At 39.0% G+C, this 22,080-nt stretch overlaps 1 protein-coding gene across 3 annotated transcripts in view; it reads left to right on the forward strand.

Annotated features, from left to right (window-relative positions):
- The window catches only part of MCF2L2 (MCF.2 cell line derived transforming sequence-like 2), a 227,575-nt gene that overhangs the window by 74,028 nt on the left and 131,467 nt on the right, over positions 1 to 22,080 (forward strand). For all 3 annotated transcript variants that reach the window (XM_029939799.1, XM_029939801.1, XM_029939800.1), the window contains exons 6-10: positions 6,247 to 6,363; positions 10,936 to 11,085; positions 18,636 to 18,760; positions 19,343 to 19,457; positions 20,231 to 20,350. In XM_029939799.1, the coding sequence (XP_029795659.1) occupies positions 6,247 to 6,363; positions 10,936 to 11,085; positions 18,636 to 18,760; positions 19,343 to 19,457; positions 20,231 to 20,350 (627 nt within the window). The remainder of the gene's footprint in view (positions 1 to 6,246; positions 6,364 to 10,935; positions 11,086 to 18,635; positions 18,761 to 19,342; positions 19,458 to 20,230; positions 20,351 to 22,080) is intronic.

The raw sequence follows: 22,080 nt of genomic DNA on the forward strand, positions 1-22,080 counted from the left end.
TATTAGCAAGCTATCGGAGAGTATTTGAGCTGGTTCCCATCCTGTCTGGCTATCTAGGCTGGGGTAGTGGTGGGCGAGATGGCGTCTTTTGTTCTAGAAAAAGTCACCTATAGGTCCTTGCCCCTCCAGTGCAGGGACATTACTAAATAAATCTCCTTTTCGTATATCCCAGGCACTTTTCAGACTGCTGCTTCTATACTATATCTCAGCTGGGTTTTTGGCTATGCTGGCTCTTTAAAGGGTGAGGACTCTCTTTTCTATTGCCACTGTCTCTCCCAGAACTAAGCCTGCTTATTTTTACAGTACCTGGAGTTAAACCCTACTGATTGTACAAAGTCACAAAGTTAAGCTCCACTGTTTTTCAAAGCCAAATATTATAGGACTTGTCTTCCCAGTGCAGGTCCCCTATGCTTGGGGTGCCCAGTATAGGGTCTGGTCCTCTCCTTTCTCCATGCTAATGGTGTCACTGCTGACTGTGGTTAACTCACCTGGGAAGTTTGGTTCCCGGTTGCATCTCTGCCCCTCCTACCTCCTTCTATGTGGCCTCCTCGCTATTAGCTGTGGAAAGTCCATTCTGAGAGTCTTTGGGTTTTCTGTGTTAGGTGCAGTGAGGGTGGCTGTTATCTTGGTGTGTCTGTGGGATGAGGTGAGCTCAGAATCTTCCTATTCTACCATTTTTTCAGAAGTCCTCTTGCCCATTTTTTAAAAAAACTTTTTCTTTCCAAGATTTTATTTAAATTCAAGTTAATTAACATATAGTGTATATTGGTTTCAAAAGTAGAATTTAGTGATTCATCACTTACATATAATACCCAGTGCTCATCACAAGTGCACTCCTTACTGCCAATCACTCATTTAGTCCCTTCCCCCAACCCACCTCCCCTCTAGCAACCCTCAGTTTGTTCTCTATAATTAAGAGTATCTTATGGATTTCATCCCTCTCTGTTATTTTTATTTTATTTTATTTTTAAATTAAATTAAATTAATTTATTTATTTACATCCAAGTTAGTTAGCATATAGTGCAATAATGATTTCAAGAGTAGAATCCAGTGAGTCATCCCCTATGTGTAACACCCAGTGCTTATTCCAACAGTGTCTTCCTTAATGCCTCTTACATATTTAGCCCCTCCCCCACAACCCGTCCAAAAACCCTCGGTTTGTTCTCTATATTTAAGGGTCTCCTATGTTTTGTCCCCCTCTCTGTTCTTGTATTATTTTTGCTTCCCTTCCCTTATGTTCATCTGTTTTGCATCTTAAATTCCACATATGTGTGAAGTCATAGGATATTTGTCTTTCTCTAATTTTGCTTAGCATATTACCCTCTAGTTCCACCCAAGTTGTTGCAAATGACAAGATTTCATTCTTTTTGATTGCCAAGTAATACTCCATTATACATACATACAAACACACACACACACACACACACACACACACACACACCATATCTTCTTTATCTATTCATCTATTGATGGACATTTGGGCTCTTTCCATACTTTGGCTGGTGTCAATAGCACTGCCATAAACATTGGGGTATATGTGCCCCTTCAAAACAGTACACCTGCATCCCTTGGATAAATACCTAGTAGTGCAATTGCTGGGTCATTGTGTAATTCTAGTTTTAACTCTTTGAGGAACCTCCATACTGTTTTCCAGAGTGGCTGTACCAGTTTGCATTCCCACCAGCAGTGCAAAAGAGATCCTCTTTCTCTGCAGCCTGCCAGCATCTGTTGTTGCCTGGGTTGTTAATGTTGGCCATTCTGAAAGGTGTGAGTGGTATTACATTTTGTTTTTCATTTGTATTTCCCTGATGATGAGTGATGTTGAACATTTTTTCATGTGTCTGTTAGCTATCTGGATGTCTTCTTTGGAAAAGTGTCTATTCATGTCTTTTGCCCATTTCTTCACTGGATTATTTGTTTTCTGGGTGTTAAGTTTGATAAGTTTTTTGTAGATTTTGGAGAGTATCCCTTTATCTGATATGTCACTTACAAATATCTTCTCCCATTCCATTGGTTGCCTTTTAGTTTTGCTGATTGTGTCCTTTGCTGTGTGGAAGCTTTTTATTTTGATGCGGTCCTAATACTTCATGTTTGCTTTTGTTTCCCTTGCCTCTGGAGATGTGCTGAGTAAGAAGTTGCTGTGGCTGAGGTCAAAGAAGTTTTTGCCTGCTTTTCTCCTCTAGGATTTTGTTGGTTTCCTGTCTTACCTTTAGGTCTTTCATTCATTTTGAGTTTGTTCTTGTTTATGGTGTAGTAAGAAGTGGTCCAGGTCAATTTTTCTGCATATTGCTGTCGAGTTTTCCCAGTACCATTTGTTGAAGAGACTATCTTTATTCTATTGGATATTCTTCTCCGCTTTGTCAAAGATTAGTTGGCCACATATTTGTGGATTCATTTCTGGATTCTCTATTCTGTTTCACTGATCTGAGTGTCTGTTTTTGTGCCAATACCATACTGTCTGGATGATTACAGCTTTGTAATAAATCTTGAAGTTCGGGAGTGCAATGTCTCCAGCTTTGGTTTTCTTTTTCAGGATTGCTTTGGCTAATCAGGGTCTTTTCTAGTTCCATACAAATTTTATAATTGTTTGTTTTAGTTCTGTGAAGGATGCTGGTGTTATTTTTTTAGGGATTGTATTAATGTAGATTGCTTTGGATAGTACTGATTTTAACAATTGTAACATTTTAACAATATTTGTTCTTCCAATCTGTGAGCATGGAATATTTTCCAATTCTCTTTGTGTCTTCTTCGGTTTCTTTCATAAGCTTTCTATAGTTTTCAGTGTACAGATTTTTCACCTCTTTGGTTAGTTTTATTCCTAGGTATTTTATGTTTTTTGGTACAATTGTAAATGGGATCAATTTCTTGATTTCTCTTTCTGTTGCTTCATTATTGGTATATAGAAATGTGACTGACTTCTGTGTGTTGATTTTATATCTGCGACATTGCTGAATTCATGGGTCAGTTCTAGCAGTTTTTTGGTGGAATTTTTGGGTTTTCCATATAGAGTGTCATGTCATCTGCGAAGAGTGAAAGTTTGACTTCCTCCTTGCTGATTTGGACTCCTTTTATTCCTTTGGGTTCTCTGATTGCTGAGGCTTGGACTTCCAATACTACATTGAATAATAATTCCTCTTGCCCATTTTTAATTGTATTTTTTATTATTGTGTTTCAAGAGTTCTTTATGTTTTGTAGATATGAATCCATTGTTGTATATGTGATTTGCAAATATTTTCTCCTATTTTGTGGGTTGTCTTTTCATTCTCCTGATTGTGGCTTTTGCAGAGCAAATGCTTTTAATTTGGATAAAGTTCAGTTTACCAAATTTTCTTTTATGTATTATGTTTTTGCTATTGTATCTCAGAACTCTTTGCCTAACCCTGATTTTTCTCTTATGCTTTCTTCTCCAAGTTTTATGTTTTACATTTAGATCTCTGATGCATTTTGAGTTAATTTTTTGTATGAAATGTGACCTAAGGTTCCTTTTTTTTTTTTTTTTTTTTTTGGTATATAGACGTCTAGTTGTCTTAGCACTATTTGTTGAAAATGGAATTATTTCTCCATGGAATTGACTTTACACCTTTGTCAAAAGTCAGGTTAGCATTTTCCAGGGTTCAGGGATGACTGGGGATGGGGTGTGACTGTAAAGGATAACATAAGGGAGACTTTTGTAATGATGAAATGGTTATGTATCTTGATTATGCCGGTGGTTACACAAATCTACAGACGTGAAACAATGATACAGAACTAAACATACACAGTACACCAATATCAAATTTGATTTTGTACTATAATTATGTAAGATGCAACCACAGAGAAGAGAGTGAAAGGTACATGGGACCTCTCTGTACTGTCTTTGCAAACTCCTGTGAATCTGTAATTTTTAATTATCTCATAATTACTGTAACTACTATAATTACCTCAAAATAAAGAGTTAAAAAAATCACTTGACCATATTTGTGTGAGTCTATTTCAGGACTCTCAAGCCCCATGTCAGGCTGTGTGCTGACAGCTCAGAGCCTGGAGTCTGTCTTTGGATTCTATGTCTCCCTCTCTCTGACCCTCCCTTGTTTGCACTGTCTCTCTCTCTCTCTCTCTCTCAAAAATAAATAAAAACATTAAATAAAAAAAGAAAGGTATTTTTGCAGCTCCTAAAAGTGGTTTAAAACTTTCAGGAGGGAAAAAAATATTTTTTTCAGGAGGGAAAGGCATAGATGGATTTAGGTTTGTTTTTTTACCTACTTTTTCTCATTTTATGAATGTAATTTTTAAAATTCTCAAGCTCCTGGGGTGCTGGGCTGGCTCAATTGGTGGAGCATACAACTCTTGATATTGGGGTTGTGGGTTCAGGCTACACATTGGGCTTGGAGCTTACTTTAAAAAAAAATCTAAAAATAAGTAAATAAATAAATAGATAAATTTCCAAACTCCTTTTCAAAAGTAAAGGAGAAAGACAGGGCAACAGTGATATGTAGTAACCAAATCCTACTAAACTTGAGTTCCTTGAGGCAGGGCTTGTTGTGCTGTGTTCTCTTTCAGAGGCTGGCATTTATTAGGAATTCAGTACATATTTGTTAAATAAAATAAATTACTTTTATTTTCACCTATAAGCTTTGGGCCCTAACATATTTTTTTATTCATAAGTGCATTTATCACTTGTCTAATACTATATAATAGTAGAAGACCATATCCTTTTTTTAAAAAAAGATTTTATTTTTAAGTAATCTCTATACCCAACATGGGGCTCAAACTCACAACCCAGAAATCAAGAGTCACATGCCTCATCGACAGAGCCACCAGCCAAGCACCCCAGAAAGCCTATATTCTTATGTCCTCTGACCAAGTTTTCAAAATACTCAAAAAGGAGTGAAGAAATATAAGTCATTAAGTTAAAAGCTTAAAGGGGGACATGTTTTAGAAATAGAAGTGAGGAGTCCTTGTTTCTCTTTAGGAGTGAGCAGGAGGTGTGATATAATCCCAGAAACAGAGCCAGGACCACGACCTGGCCAGAGCCACTGCGACCGCGTAGAAAAGGACAGTTTTGAATGGGTCAGCTTCCTCTAGGTGTGGGGCATTCATTCATCAGCATGGGTTTGATTATCAGCCACAATGTTAATTTATTAAAACCCAGTCCCTATTACATCCAACTCTCCACCATAGAGGATAAACTGGGGGCACAGTAACATTCTTCATGGGAGGCATCAGTGTAGTACATCTTTTTAATACGCACTCTTCAATAGGTCCTATATTCTAATTTTATTTTGATATTCACTAGCCTACCCCTTATTGGGTTTCTCATTGTGGAGCTTTAGGTCCCAATACAGCACTTGATTTTGGTGGCTGAAGAGTATGCTTTAGTGTGGGAACTTTTGAGAAAATTTCACCTAAAGTAAGACCCAACTTCTAAGTAGCTTAGAATTGAGTCCCCTGAACTAATTCACCATTTTGTCCAGACTGTACAACCCTTTGGTAGTCCTCACTCAAGGGAGGTTAAATATAAAGGGGCCATAAAATGTTTCTCTCCTGCTACTAGGAGTTATCCAAAGGATACAATAGTGCTCATTCATAGGGGCACATGTATCCTAATGTTTACAGCGTCACTATCAACAATAACCAAAGTATAGAAAGAGTCCACATGTTCATCAACTGATGAGTGGATAAAGAAGATATGGTTTATATATACAGTGGAGTATTACTCAGAAAGCAAAAGAATGAAATCTTGCCATTTGCAACATCCATTTGGATGGAACTGGAGGGTATTATACTAAGTGAAATACATCAGTGAGAGAAAGACAGATAAATGTTTTCACTCATATGCAGAATTTGAGAAACTTAACAGAAGACCATGGGGGAAGGGAAGGGAAAAATAGTTACAGAGAGGAGGCAAACCATAAGAGACTCTTAAATACAGAGAACAAACTGAGGGTTGATGGGGGGAGGTGGTGGGGAAAGGAAAATGGGTGATAGGTATTGAGAAGGCCATTTGCTGGGATGAGTACTGGGTGTTGCGTGTAAGCGATGAATTGATGAATCACGGAATCTACTCTGATACGCATTGTATACAGTATATGTTAGCTAAGTTGACAATAAATTATATTTTAAAAATGTTTCTTTGCTGTTTGTAATAACTCTTTTTGTATTAAATTCCTGATTAGGCAAAGTTCAAGTACTGTATAAATAACAATAGAATCTCGATGAGCTACTATTTAATTATCTTTGAGGAATATATTAATTTTCCCCCTATAGATCATTATGTTAAACTCTGCCTCTGACCTTCATGGCTACATTGACAAAAGCCAATTGACAGAAGACTTGGGGGGAACTTTGGAGTATCGCCACAGTCAGTGGATAAATCATCGGACTGTAAGTACCAACCTACATACCCTTTTTATTATTTTTCCTTATTTTCCAATAGGCAGGACAGTTAAAGATCAACTGTTGAGCAGTCATTGCCCATGACTACCTAACATCCAGAAGGTTGGGTTTTCTAAGCCACAAGTGGGGGAGAAATGGGGCAGAAGGGAAAAGGCTGGGGCTTGTCCTGCTGACTACCTTCACCTCACCCCATTGTCTGGCATGAGGTTTGGGGGGACTTGATTTAGAATGCACCTGGGGAGAGTGCAAAATACGAGCCTCCTGCTTTACCTCAGAGAAATTAATTTGCTTGGTCAGGGATGGGTCTCAGACATTAGTGTTCCACACAACCCCTCGGATGATTCTAATGTATAGACAGATCTAAATCCACCACGTCAGAAGGTGCTGCATTTGAATATTGTCACCATTATTTACTATCTGGGTCAGTTATTAAACCTCTTCCAGCTTGTTTTCTCCCCTGTTAAAATGGAACTAACAGTGGTTTTCAGCTGGGGGCAATCCGAGACTTTTTTTGCAGTCATAGCTTGGGAAGAAGACTATTACTGGCATCTAATGGGTAGGAGCCAGGTATGCTGTCAGACCTCTTGTGATGCATGAGACAGCCCCCCTAACAAAGAGTTGTCCAGCAAAAATGTCAATAGTGCCAATGGTGAGAAACCTCAGACTTCCAGAAGCTGCCTGAAAGTTTACCATGAGACTGATGATGTAATGTGTGTGCAAGCACCTGACATGTGGCATTTTACTTGTCTCTACTCATTCGTCGTAAGGGTTATTATGCTAAACTAGAAGGGTTAGTCATATCGAGGACAAAGTGGGATTGAAACTCTAGCAGTAAGTTTTCTGTATTAAGTTGTCACTCCCATTCCCCCCTCTTTTAGCCCCTAGCCCCTCAGAAAGACTGCGTTTTTTGAGCCGAGTCAGAAGCTCCCTTCACCACCCCAGTGACAACTGGCAGTGTCCGCCTTCCTCTCTCTATCTGGTCACTTTGGAAACATGTTGCCCAACATTTAACCAATGAACATCTGAACTCCATTTAATTAGGTAGGAGAATTCACTCTCTTTTAGAGTGTAAAGCTTCGTGATTTTTTTAAAAGGAAATTTTAAGAACTAAACAAAAATAGATTTCTAGCAACACATTTATATGTGCAATATTTATTGCATTTCTAGCAGTGTACTTATTTCAAAGCTACATGTTCTGATCCTTCCCTCACTTCTTTGTATACCATGTAATTCTAAGGAAGACATGACTGTTCCCAAAACCTAAAGGAAGATCTACAACCTGGGCAAGAACCTTTCAAATTTCTCATAAGTTTTACTATAGTAACTGTGACTCCTTAAGAATCTCAGGAATTAAAAAAGGAATGGTGACGTTCTTCACAAACATCTTCTTCTAAATAGTCTAAATATAAAAGATAAGGAGGGAATCTTATGTAGAATATCACACACAAATAAGTGTGATCTGGGTCGGCCTGTGTTGCAGTTTTATTAAACCATAAGAAAAGTGGAACTGGAGTGCTTCTAGGTTTTGTTTCTCCACTTTCTAGGCTTTTATTACATTACTTTAGTAATAAAAAGAAATTAGTGTCCCACCAGCCTTACTGGCCTAGCTAGCTCTCCCTTTTGCTCTGACTTTTCTACCAATCCTTTGTTTTTTTATATTCTTAATGTTTTTGCAAGTTGTCTCAGATCTTTTCTGATATAACAAAAGTTTGCAGCAAATAAAAAAACAAATGCCCCTTGACGTCAAAGACAAGAATACTTCTCTAAGAACGTAGAGAGGTAAAGAAGAGTGAGGCCGTAAACATAGGTTATTTAAAGACGTGGCCTGAGCGGACATGTGCACACACCTTCCCACCCCAAGCCTACTTTGTGTCCATGGTTTGTGTTCGTGCATGTGTTCACCATATTTAAAAAGTATTTTATTTTTTAAATTTACAGCTAGTATTTAAATACTACGGCTAGTATTGAAACATCAGAGATATTCTTTACATGCATTTTGGAATTTTTATGTATATATTTTATATGCATTTTGCATGTTATATATATTATATGCACCCATATATAATTAGAACTATAACAACGTAATATATATACATATAACATATATAACAATATGTATGTATACATATAACATAACATACAGTATATATAATATTATATAGATCCTTTTTGGGGGGAACAGTGTACTTCCTTAATGTCAGATCATTGAGATTCATTAGAACTGAAAAGAATGTCATCCTTAAAGATCATTTATTTCAGTTACCTTATTTTATAGGTAAGGAAACTGACCTTCAAAATAGAGAAGTGACTTATCCAAGGTTATATAGTTGACTAGTGGTGGAGCCAAGACTAAGGCTAAGCTCTTTTCCATCATCCTATCAGTGTCAGGTCCTCTGTACCATTTCCAAGACCATTGTTTGCTAATCAGATACCTGGAATCATGTTAATTCGTTAACAGGACTCTCCATAGGAAACCCCTGGCTGTCCTCTGTTTCCTCTATTTTCCTCTAGTTCCTCTATTTCATCTGTAGGCCTGGCACCTGACTCTCAGAGTTGTTACTGTTATTATTTTTACATTTCCGAGGTACCCTCCTGAGCCCAAGTCCTTTCACATTTGCTATTCCATTGATCCTGAGGAAAAAAACCCACAAAACCAGAGCAACCATTATTCCCACTTGTCAGATGAGGACAGTAGGACTCAGAGCAATACCTGGCTTACTCAAGATCACCCAGTTAGAGATCAGAATCTGAACTCAAATTCAAGTCTTACACTCTCAAAGCCAAGATTTTTTGTTGATTTAATTTTAAATCTAATATTGTTAAATATAGTTTCTATTGCCAAGAGGTAGTGCAGCATATAGTGCTTAAGATTGCTGGCCCTGGTTTCAATCTTGGTTCTGCCACTAATTTTTTATATGACTTTTGGGAAGTTACTTAACCTTAATACACCTTAGTTTCCTTGCCTATAAATTGTATTGATAGCAGTAACATATTTGAGATGCATTACAAGAGGTAGGACATATAAATCAAAATATTTAATATCATATTTTCTTATTATAAGTCCTCTGATAAATTCAGTTAGTGTGTGGTACTTATAAGTCCTCTGACAAATTGGATTTTTATATGTTATTCATTATAGGCTATTGGTGAATGAAGTTGAGAGAGTCTCTTATACAGATATTGGGTTATGTAAAAGTAAAAATACCTTGATGTGCTTGAAAGAAAGATTCTCATAAAAGGCAGTGTTTGTCTGAATTTCCAGGCCAAAAGTACTATGATATTCAAACTTGTGCTAATAGGGGAGATTCCACCAACAACAATACTTCATTAAAAATCATTTATTTCAATTTACCTAATCGAAAGGTAATTCAACTACCTTATTTTACAGATATGAAAACTGACTTTCAAAGTAAAGAAGTGACTTATCTAAGGTTATACAGTTGATGGTGGGTGCCTGGTTGGCTGTCAGAAGGACATGCAACTTTAGATCTCAGGGTCATGAGTTCTGCACCCACATTGGGTGTACTGTAACTTAAAAAAAAATGGTTGATGGAGAAAGACTTCAGGTTCAGGCAGTAGGCAGGGGTATGCTGTGCTCTGGAAGCCTTTTCACTCCAGCGTCAGGTCTGGCCTCTGTGCAGAAAAGGGCGCCTCACGTCTGGCACATTCTTTATGATGAGCATTTGGGTTTTCAGAAATGTTCTCTGGTGATATAAGATCGGAGGTAATTTTTTCCCAAGTGAAAATTAGGTTGGTTCTCTTTGCAGCTATCAGTTATCCATCTATCAGCAGTTTATGGACCACCTACTATGTGGCATTTGCTGGGGGAACAGAGATGAATTGTGCTTGCCCTTCAAGGGCAGACTTGTCTCAGGAGCAGAGGGAAGTGGGCATGGTAGAGCCCATCTGGCTAAGTAGAATGATTTGTGGGAATTTTAAAAGCCACTTACTTTTAACAAAGTCTGCTGATGATTAGCATCACTTTTTCTAGGTTAGGCCATATGTTTACTGCTAAAATGCACTGAGCTAAATGCAGATACTTCTCCTGGGATATTAAGTGTGAAGTTACTCATCAGTTAGTAAGTAGTCATTTAATGGAAGAGTAGTGTCCTTAGTGGAAGGTCAATTTTTATAAAGAAGTGACAGGCAGAAGTCCCCAACCCCTCATCACATGTGATAAAAGTAACTCTCTGGAAGATCACTAGTGACTTACCTAATCACTACATCCATCTTCTTTCTTGGGGTCAAACTTGACTTGCTTCTCAAACTTAGTGACCGTAGTTGAATCCTGTCTTCTTTCCTTCCTTACTGCCCAAGCAATATGATCTTGGGCAATTCACTTGACCTTTTGGAGCTTCAGTTCCCTCTTCTATAAAATGAAGATAAAATACCTTCTACTCCGGATTATTGAGGTGATAGACAAATGCAGAGCATCAGGTACAATGAATTGCCCACTACAGGTACTCAGGAAATGGCAGCTAGATGTACTGTCCTTCACTTCAGAAAGCATATTGGTGAATGTTAACCTGTCCTCATTATTATGACTGTCTGACCTTCCAGGCCATTGAAAACTTTGCCGTGACATTGAAGACCACTGCCCAGATGCTGCAGATGTTTGGGGCCTGCCTAGCTACAACAGAGCTGCCCAGAGGTGTGCTGTCCACTGAAGACCTTCTCATGTCCCACACAGGGCAGCGGGACAAGCTGCGGGTGAGTGGCCAGTGGCCTCTCACAGGCCAGCCTCTTGGAGAGAGCCAGGAGAAGAATTAAAAGTGAAGTCTTCTTCTTCCCCCTTCTCTGGTGACTTGGCAGCAGTTGATCATCTTAAATCTTCTAGATAGGCAGAATGTGAAGAGTAAAACCTCTTGAGGCTGGTCATTCAATGTAAAAGGATTGTAATTAAGACCTGTGAGAAGCAGCCCTGTAAAGGGAAACGCATTAGCATTACACCATGGTGCTGGTGAGACAGGTCTGTGAGTGTTCTTTCAAGGGCAGCACTTCTATGATTTGCTTGGGACACAGCAAGATATGATGGACATGACTTCAGTGACAGTAGGAGGGGTGGCAATTGTCTTTTGAGGCATAAGCTTTTCTGAGGCTGTTGTGAGGTTTTGGGGCAAACTAATAAGCTGACATTTTGCTCGACTTTCTCAGGGACGTATCTTTTTGTTTGGGGAGTAATTTGAGAAAGAAGACATGGAAGGTGCTCTGAACTGGGTTTAAGGAGAAGCATCTATTAACTATTCATAAAATCATGTCAGAGCCTGCTAGCAGTGGAGGTTGGTAGATTCTTTCAGGTCATGCAGTAAAGGGAGGTGTCTCTGGGGTGTACAGGATGGGTTTCAGCTCTTGTCTACCTCCAGAAGCACAAATGGACCAAATCCATCATTTCACAAGAAGACCAGAACTCCATTGGCCAGCAAACTGGGAATTAGAAGGTCAGTGCATCCTAGCATGACATATTCTTGCTGCATGAAGCTTGGGAAGAGCTGACCTTTTCTTTAATCTCTGGCCCAAAATTTACAAAAATGCTTTGCTAGGTGGTTGATTGCTCATTTAGCCAACATTATTGACCACCTACCACTATATGCCAGCAAAAAATACAAAAAAATGCAAACTCAAAGAACACATAGCTGAGTTAGAGGAGTCTCAGAGTCTAGCAGTTAAGGCAAGTTAATTCTTCCCTGTGTCAGGGAGCACTGTTAAATTCTCTTTGGAAGGAGCTGGATATCAAAAAAAAAAGTTCAAAATAGACGTTCTACATTACTCTGAATAATTAAAAGATCTGGTTTGCAACTGTGAAAACCTGAAAACATCCAAGAATTTTTTCCTGGAAATGTCTCTGATGAGCTTGACAAACATGCACAACCTAGCACACCCGTCCTGTTCCTGGGTGCGCTTTTTACACCTGGATGGAAGCTCAGAGCACATGCAGGTGGGGGTCTCGGCTCTTCTGAATATTGTCCTTCTCCCAAGAGAGCTTCCACTTCCTGAGGAAGGGTGACTTTGACGAGCCATCTCTCAGTTTACAAACAGTACGCTGGCACTCACCCTGCTGCCACTAGGACCTTGTCTCTGCAAAGAGGAAATTCACTGAAACTCCTATGGTCTTCTACAGATGTCCCTGAACTCCTTTTGTAGCCTGAGTGCTGACAGTAAAAAAAAAAAAAATTAAATACCCCAACTGATTAAAGAGACTTTCTCTTCATGGGAATGAAAACTCCTTAAGCTCTTTGGACCATGTGACAACTGGATATCCCCATGGAAAAGAAGGAAATTGGGTGCTTCCCTCACATAATCCACAAAAATTAACTCAAAATTGGGTAAGGAACTAAATATAAGTTCCAAAATTATAAAACTCATAGGAGAAAATATAGATGTAAATTTTCATGACCTTACATTAGGTGATGGTTTCTTAGATATCACACCAAAAGCGCAAGCATCTAAAGAAAATAAATAACTAGAGGCGTCTGGGCAGCTCAGTCAGTTGAGTGTTCAATTTCGGCTCAAGTCATGATCTCACTCATGGGTCTAAGCCCCACATCGGGCTCTGTGCTGGCAGCTCAGAGCCTGGAGCCTGCTTCGGATTCTGCGTTGTCTCCCTGTCTCTGCCCCTCCCCTGCTCACTTTCTGTCTTTCTCTCTCTCAAAATAAATAAACCTTAAAAAAATTAAAAAAAAAGAAAATAAATTAGATATCATCAAGATTAAGAACTTTGTACATCAAAGGACATTATCAAGAAAGTGAAAAAACACCCCCCAGAATAGGAGAAAATACCTACAAATCATGTGTCTGATGAGAGTCTAATACCCAGAAGATATAAACAACTCTTGGGGCACCTGGGTGGCTCAGTTGGTTGAGCATCTGACTTCGGCTCAGGTTGTGATCTCACAGTTTTTGAATTCAAGCCCCACATTGGGTTTGCTGTCACAGTTTTTGAATTCAAGCCCCACATTGGGTTTGCTGCTCTCAGCACAGAGCCTGTTTTGGATCCTCTGTCTCCTTCTTTCTCTGCCCCTCCCTCTCTTGCTCTCTCTCTCTCTTTCAAAAATAAATAAAACATTTTTTTAAAAAGTTCAGAAGCTGGAGCCTGCTTTGGATTCTGTGTTTTCCTCTCTCTCTGCCCTTCCCCTGCTTGAGCTCTATCTCTCTCTCTCAAAAATAAACTTTTAAAAAATTGGCAAAGGATTAGAACAGGCATATCTTCACAGAAGACAGATAAAATGTTATTAAGCACATGAAGACATGTGCAACATCATAAACTGTTAGGGAAATGCAAATCAAAACTACAGTAATATACCCACTAGAGTGGCACTAATTAAAAAGCGGACCATGGCAAGTGTTGATGAGGATGTGAGGGGATTGGACCCTCATACATTACTTGTGGGAGTGGAAACTGTCTGGTAGGTCCTCAAAAAATTAAACATAGAGTTATTATATAACCCAGCAATTCTGCTCTACTTGTGTACACAAGATATTTGAAAACGTTTTTCATGTAAAAAGTTACACATAAATGTTCATAGCAACATAACACCCAAAACGTGGAAACAATCCACATGTCCATCAGCTGAGGAGGGGATAAACAAAATGTGGTATATCCATATCATGGAATGTTATTCAGCCATAGAAAGGAAGTACTGATACATGCTCTCATATGTGTGAACTTGGGAATAATTATCCAGAGTGAAAGAAGCCGTCACAAAAAGCCACATATTGTGTGATTCTACTTACGTGAAATGTCCAGAATAGGTAAATATGGAGAGAAAGGTAGATTAGTGGTTTCCAGGGTCTGGCAAGAGGGAGAAATGGAGAGTGATTGATAATAGGTATGGGGTTTCTTTTTGAGGATGATGAAAATGTTCTGGGGAGAAAAGCATGGACTTGTATACATTAAAAGGGGGAGTGTTAAGGGTGCCTGGGTGGCTCAGTTGGTTGCATATCCGACTCTTGACTTTGGCTCAGGTCATGATCTCATGGTTCAGAAGATGAAGCCCGGCTTCAGGCTCCACACTGATGGTGGAGAACCTGCTTGGGATTCTCTCTCTCTGCCCCTACCCTGCTCACTCTTTCTCTCTCAAAATAAATAAATAAAACTTTTAAAACAGTTTTATGGTACTATATGAATTATACAATTTTTTAAAAAGGAAAAAGATCTTTGGGCCTAAAACAACAATAATAAAATAACCATGAACCCAATACAGATATGTGCTTTTCGTACTGTTTGTGATAGCCCTTCAGACCTCCTTTCTTAGCTAAACAGCTCTTCCTGTTGTCTGATTCTGTGTTGGTTTTGGAAGTAGTTGACAGAGGCAGACAGTCTTCCTTCTGAGTCCCAAAGGAGGTGATTCTCACCTCTTTTCCAGTCTTATTTTGGGCTAGAAACCCCAGGGCCTTGGCCTTATACTCTCAGATGCTTAAGCAAACTGAGACACTTTACCGTGTGTTCAGTTAGATAGGGCAGACTCTCACATTTCGTTGTTGTTGTTAAAATAAGAAATCTAACAGAGCCATAGGCCTTTTTCTCATCATGCAGGAGGAACATGCCAGTGGTCCTTTGATTATGTGAGAGAGCACTCTTTTAAAAATATGAATACTGTTCAGTATTCAGTATTTGTTCCATTGAGTATTTATTCAATTTTGTATTCAGGGATGACAATTCTATCAGCATTTCCAGGGTCACAAATAATCAAGAAGGTAATCAGAGTAATAAGTGATTTTTTATAGGCCCTAGAAATAATTTAAAGTCTTGGGGATTTTTAAAGACTCCTTTGTTCAAACTCTACTTGCAGAGGATATAAGTTAGAAATGGATAGGCACAGAGGTCTTGATTTTGCACAGGAAAAGTGAAATTGCTATTCTTATGAATGTTTTCAGTGCTAATGCCTTAAAAAATCAGGGTGTTGAGCTAGTTTTATACCACAAGAAGATATCTCTCAGTATCTGCTGAAGAAAGGGGATATATCATCTCTTTTATGGCTTTCATTTTCCTCAGTTATTAAGACTTGCATTTTAAAGGCCACATTCTGAAATTAATTATTCAGCATTATAAGAAAAACAGCATGGTAGAGCTAACTTATAGTGGCAGAAATGGGGTAAACAATAAAAGTGAATAAGGAGTCTAAAGTATTCATCATTCATATAATGTCTGGGCTCCGATTCATCCTTTAACTTCCTACCCCACCTCCACCCCAGCCCATGACACAGCCAAACAGCACCTGGCATGAATAGTAGTGCTTTTAAGTGTATTTTGAATCACTGACTAACTGAATGAATGAATGTCTACATTTAGGCTTACCTTTGTCTTGGGAAAGAATTTTCTCCAGAAAATTTAAATTCTTTTGAGCCTGTAGCAATCTGCTTGCCCTGTTAAGTGGGTCTTCTGAACCAGCTGCTTGTTTTCATCATAGTGGAACTGTAATGGTAAGTACACACTGGGACAGCCATACCGGTTGTTAAACATTTATGTTCCACACGTGCCCAACTTCACCTCTCTGGCCCATTTCCTAGGACCTTGAGACCTCCTCATGATTCTGGCCTCAAAAAGGGTTAACACATGGACCATAATTGGCCTCAGGACTGTTTCAGCATTGGATCTAATATCTGTGCTGATTGTTCAGTGCCTGCTCTAAACAGTCATTAAATATTTTGAATTGTTACTACTATGGACAAAAGAAAACTCCATTTTTGGTCTGGGCAACTTACCGTTTCACTTTACAAGTACATAGTTCCTCAATCTTTCCCTGTGTATTTATGGCAGATTTTTGTAACCCTGCTGAAGCTGATTTTTCCTTGTGTGTGTGTATATATATATATATATATTTTTTTTTAATAGTGTGAAGGGGATACACAGTGAATGACATCATTTACTCAGACCCATATTCCCTCTCTCACACACTTCCTCACACTCTGCACTTCTTTGGGTATATCTTTCTCCTGAGTTTCCCCTTCCAAAACTCTCCTTCTGCCCTAGAAATAAGCCTCTACTTCTCTGACCCCTCCAGCCTTCCTCCCAACTCTACATCTCACACACACACACACACACACACACACACTATATATATAGATGTATGTATGTATATATCCTGCTGGAATTCTGGAATCTCAAGGACATTTAAGAAACTAGAAAAGCCAAGACTCTTTTTAGAAGGTAGGAAGAGTGAAAAATAAGAGCACTTGCTAATGAGTGCTTCCTGTCCCCCTTTCCCCTATCATATCCTATTTGTCCTTATTCACTTACAACCTTTTAGACTATTATTAATTCATCCAACCTACAAATATTTAATGAGCATGGTGAAATAAGAAGAAATGAGGGCTGATACCTGACAGTGGAAAAGAAGGGATGTGTCTAGTTCCCATGCAGGAGTACCAGCCAAAAATGTGACTTGGGGCATTCATTACCTGGAGTGGACAGAGCCACAGCGGGTGTCCAAAGAACTTGGGCCAAAGAACTTGTACCATCAACCAAATCCAGGGACACGTTTGAGGGTTCAACAGTGGAAGTCTGCAAGGGGATGAATAATAGAGTGAGATAGGAGACCAAGAACAAAGGCATGAGGGTGAGCAAGCCAGAACTTGTGTGTGAATAGGGTGGAGAAGTGTAAAACTCCTCCAACAGGGAAGAGCTCCATTCTATGTGAAGGATGGAGGTGGTTAGGCCTGGAGGAGAGATTTAGGGTTCATGGGCATAGATGATATTTTTGTAACTATAGGCCTATCTTACTTGCTCAGGGCATAGTACCTAGCATCCTGTGCGAACCATGCACCAAACGCCCAGCTCCTAGAAGCAAAGCTCTTTGCCAAGCTCTGTCCCTTTGGCTTGTTTTGTGGTTAAAACTTAGGGCATTGACAGAGAGGACTTGTGCTGTGTGGTTAGAGGATTAGAGCTGTTGGATTTGGCAGTAGATAACCTGACATCTTCTCCAATTACAAAGCCCCACATCCTATGTTAAAGGAGCAGAATAGAGTTTCCTTTGAAGTATGGCTCTTTCCATATCAACCCGAAGTTGCTGCCCATCTCCACCAAACTTAAGTAATCGAACAAGGCCACATTTTGGGGGCAGGTAGAAGGAGAAGCAGGTGTCTATTGACAAGACCAGATGAAGTTTTTTTCCTGCTCAACTATCAAATTATTACATTATTATTATTGTTGTTGCTGCAGGGCAGCAGGTAGCACTTATTCAGTATCTGTCATTTTCTTGTTTCTGGTCTCTGTTTTGGATTTTAACCAGATTTTAGTAATCTGTTAGTAAATTTAAAATTATTAAGTAATTAGTACAAATATTTAAATAATATTAATTAAAATTATTGATTTATTATTTTGCTTTAAATATACAACAGCAGCTTGAGATACACACAAAATTTATAGTTGTTGCTTTGGAGAAGACAAGTGGATGGGCAGGGGACAAAAGACTTACTTTTTCCAATGTATACCCTTTTGTATATTTTGGATTTTTATCATGTGTATGTATTACCTGTTAAAAATAAGTTATAACCATGGGACCCAGCAATACCACTGCTTTGTATTTACCCAAAGATAACAGAAACACTAATTCAAAAAGATACATGCACCCTTAGTTTATTGCAGCATTGTTTACAAAGTTGAATTGTGGAAACAACACAAGTGTCTGTGGATAGATGAATGGATAAGGAAGATGTGATATACACACACACACACACAATACACACACACACACACACACACACACACACACACACTGGAATACTAGTTAGCCATAAAAAAGGAATGAAATCTTGCCATTTTGCAATAACATGGATAGATCTAGAGGGTATAATGCCAAGAGAAATAAATCAGCCAGAGAAAGACAAATGCCATATGATTTCATTTATGTGTGGAATTTAAGAAACAAAAGGGGGAGGGGGGACCAAATGAAAAAACAAACTTTTAACTGTAGTGAACAAATAGATGACTACCAGAGGAGAGGTAGGGAGGAGGATGGGAAGAACAGGTGAAGAGGATTTAGAGTACCCTTACCATGATGAGCACTAAGTAATGTAAAGAACTGTTGAATCACTATATTGTACACTTGAAACTAATATAACACTTTATGTTAACCACACTGGAATTTAAATTGAAAAAACAAAAATAAATAAATTAATATTTAAATGCTGCATCTTGACTTGTTTAACATTTAATTTTAAATGAAAGATATACCTGATCTGCGACTCTCTTCACCTCAAATCTACCAAGAATTTGATTTTTTTAGTTTCTTCTAAGACAAACTATATTTTCCTTTCTCTAGGATGAACTGAAATTACTTGGAAAGCAAGGGGCCACATTGCTGTCATGCATCCAAGAACCAGCCACCAAAAGTCCCACCAGCATACTCAATCCAAATCAGCTAGAAAATGTAGTTACCGTGGAAAGGTAAGTGAGAGAGGAGAGGATATGTAGAACTTGATGATCAAAACAACCAATAACAGCTACTCCTGGGTCTTTCCGGGATCAAGAAAGAATAGTATTTGAGACAACAAAGCAACAAAGGCAGAAAGATGGTATCCATCTACAGAGATCTTTGTGTAAGACTGCTGTCCCTCCCCTTTTGTGCTATGCTTTCATCCCAGGATTTCAAGGGAGATGGTACTATTTATTTATCTTTATTTCTAAATAACAGTTGGTTGGGTGCTGTACTTTACACACCTATCATCTTAGGTAGAAAACAAAAGGCACAGAGGTAAGGTTACACCTGGGGGCACATTTGAAAGCACAGCAGTTGCATCTCAAGTGAAGTTTCTGCCTCATTCTGAGGGTGTCCTGATTGAAAAATGGAAAATGTGGGAGCTAGCCGAACCATAAGAAAGTCATACGTGACAGAGACTTGTATAATAAGGAGATTCCCCCAATTAAGATCACTGACTGGAAACATAGGAGCTATCTACATAATCCTACATGGACTCGTGTGGAAATAAACACTAACCACAATGTCACTTTCTTTTTCTTTCTTGACAGGTTATTACTTCAGTTGGATGAGACAGAAAAAGCCTTTAATCAGTTTTGGTCTGAGCATCACTTGAAGCTTAACCAATGCCTACAACTACAACACTTTGAGCACAATTTTCATGAGGTGTTATTTTCTTGTTTAATAGAACTTTCTTTCATGATTCAGTGACTTCTGGTTCTCTCATCCCCCCCTGAACTATGGACATTGAGTGTCCTGCCTAATCCAGCCTCCTCCTTATATTCTTGCTTCCTCATTGATCATCTTCTTTTTCAGTGGGGTAGCAATGTTCTAGAATCCCATTTTCCTGTTGGCATACATGGCATTTCATGTCTGGTTTATCTTTTTTCTTTAATGTTTATTTATTTATTCTGAGAGAGAGAGAGAGCATGCAAGTGCACATAACGTGCAAGCATGAGGAGGGGCTGAGAGAAGGGCAAAGGGACAGAGAGAGGAAGAGAGAATTCTCAGCAGGCTCTGCACTGTCAGCATGGAGACCAATGAGGGGTTCAAACCCACAAACCATGAGGTCATGACATGAGCCGAAACTAACATGACACTTAACTAACTGAGCTACCCAGGTGCCCAAAGGTTTATCTTCCTTTTTGATTGACTGTAAAAGTAGCTTTACTATTTCATCTACGTATATCTCAGCACCACACTCCCCTTTCCACCTTTGCTCCAAGCTTAATCTAAAAGCTAATGAGCTGTAAAAAAAAAAATAGATAGATAGATAGATAGATAGATAGATAGATAGATAGATAGATATATGATAGATAGATAGATACATGAAAGTCCTGAATCCTTTTTGGATTTTCAAGTTTTCTTAGAGTATACAAATCTACACCTCCAGAGAGATGCTCATGGCTTATTTCTGGATATTCTAATGTGTCTTCTAGGTTAAGCGTGCCCTGAACAATTTGTTGGCAGAGCAAGCAGAGTTTACAGACATTGGAGACAGTGTGATACGTGTGGAGCAACTTCTTAAGGAACACAAAAAACTGGAAGAAGAAGGCCAGGTTTGTTTTTCGCTGTTATTATGGACTGGGAAGGAAGTCACTGTGGACAGTGACAGATAATGTCCACTCAATATTGTTGGAAGGTTACTGAAAGACACAGGAATGCCCAAATCCTACCTTTTCAGTCACCACAGTGCCACCCCAGGTAGGGGGAGGGTACCAGTAGACTTGGCTGTTGGTAGAGAAACAATGGGAGGAAAGGTCACTGTGGGCACATTATCTACTGGCAGGATGTGGGGTGGGAGTTGGTGGTAAGGAGGGAAAACTTGAAAAGGGGAAACCAGAAAAAAAATACCAACTAGGTTTATAACAAGCAGAATGGTGAGGAGGAAATTTGTCGACATCGGTTCTGCTGCTACACAGAGTTGGCAAAGCTTTCTCCTTTCTCATACCCCAAAAGTTGTCAATATCAAACTTGTAAAAGAATGTGTTTCACAATTCTCATGCCAAAATTTGACAGTTCCCAGATCTGCACACAAGTCAGCAGGTAGGAGTGATTCTATTTCAGGTCCTTACAAATTAAAAAATCTGAATCCTCTCTTTCCAGAGAAGTTCCTTTTTGCTATTCTTAAATTAGATTTTTGTCTCTTGGGGACTACATTCTTGATGATTAGCACTTCCTTTCTGAGCTAATCTATATGTATGTTTTCCAGATGGTAATTTTGTAATATTAGAGATTTGCTTCTCAAGGTGTGGTCCTCTGGCCAATGCATAGATGCCACCTTAGTGAGAACTTGTTAGAAATATGGAGTCTCAGCCCCAACCCCCACCTCAGATTCAGAATCTGCATTTTAATAAGATTCCCAGGTGACTGACATGCACACTATAGTTAGAGACATACCCTTCCCACCAAAGGAGAAGTAACAAATACAAACCAGGTTCACCCTGACCCTAAGAGCTAGCAGTTGTGGATTCTGATCTGGGGGTGCTTCTGCACATGGGTGAACACATGGACCCACCTGTACACCCAGACTCTCACTCAGGCATCTCATCCCTCCCTGTGAGCCCTCCTTCTGTTATCAGTGATCATTTGACAGCTAAACGTTTTAATTGTAGGCATGAGTAATCAGAAACATTTATCAAGCAGTGGAAACATTGAATTTTGTGTATGTAATGACTATGTATCTCAGATTTCCCAAAACAGTCCCAATTTTATGTAATTGTTTTTCAAGTTTTTTTCAAGAGAACTCATTTTACTTTGTATTTTCACTTATATACATTCATATATTAGGGGGAAAAGCCTCACCAAGCCCAGTCCTTATATTTTGGGTTTGAAAAATATGGTCATGGAATGTATATGAATGAAAGTAGCTACTGACCTGAAGGAGTTCATTCATTACCAGGCATTCCTTGTCTAGGCTCCATGGATATGGTGGCAAACCAGGTAGTCAAGACCCTGCTCTCACTAGTTTACATTCTGCTGGAGGGACGGAGAGAGGGAGAGGGGGAGAGAGAGAGAAAGAGAGAGTAAAAAGTAATCAAATAAATACTAATGTCAGATAATGACAAAGGGTATGAAGAAAATAACAAGATTTTCTTGTTATTTCTTGTCCGGGGGTGCTGCTTTAGTTCAGGCAGTCAGGAAAGGTCTCTCTGAGAAGGTGTCCTTTGATCTGAACTCAGAGAACCTTGCAAAGATTTGGGGAATAGCATACAAGGCAGAGAAGTCTCAGGTATGAAACTCTTGGGGCAAGAATGAGGCCGATGAGTTCAAAGAAAGTGTCTGGAAC

Source organism: Suricata suricatta, chromosome 5 (assembly GCF_006229205.1).
Source record: "Suricata suricatta isolate VVHF042 chromosome 5, meerkat_22Aug2017_6uvM2_HiC, whole genome shotgun sequence".
In the NCBI taxonomy this organism is placed as follows: Eukaryota; Metazoa; Chordata; class Mammalia; order Carnivora; family Herpestidae; genus Suricata; species Suricata suricatta.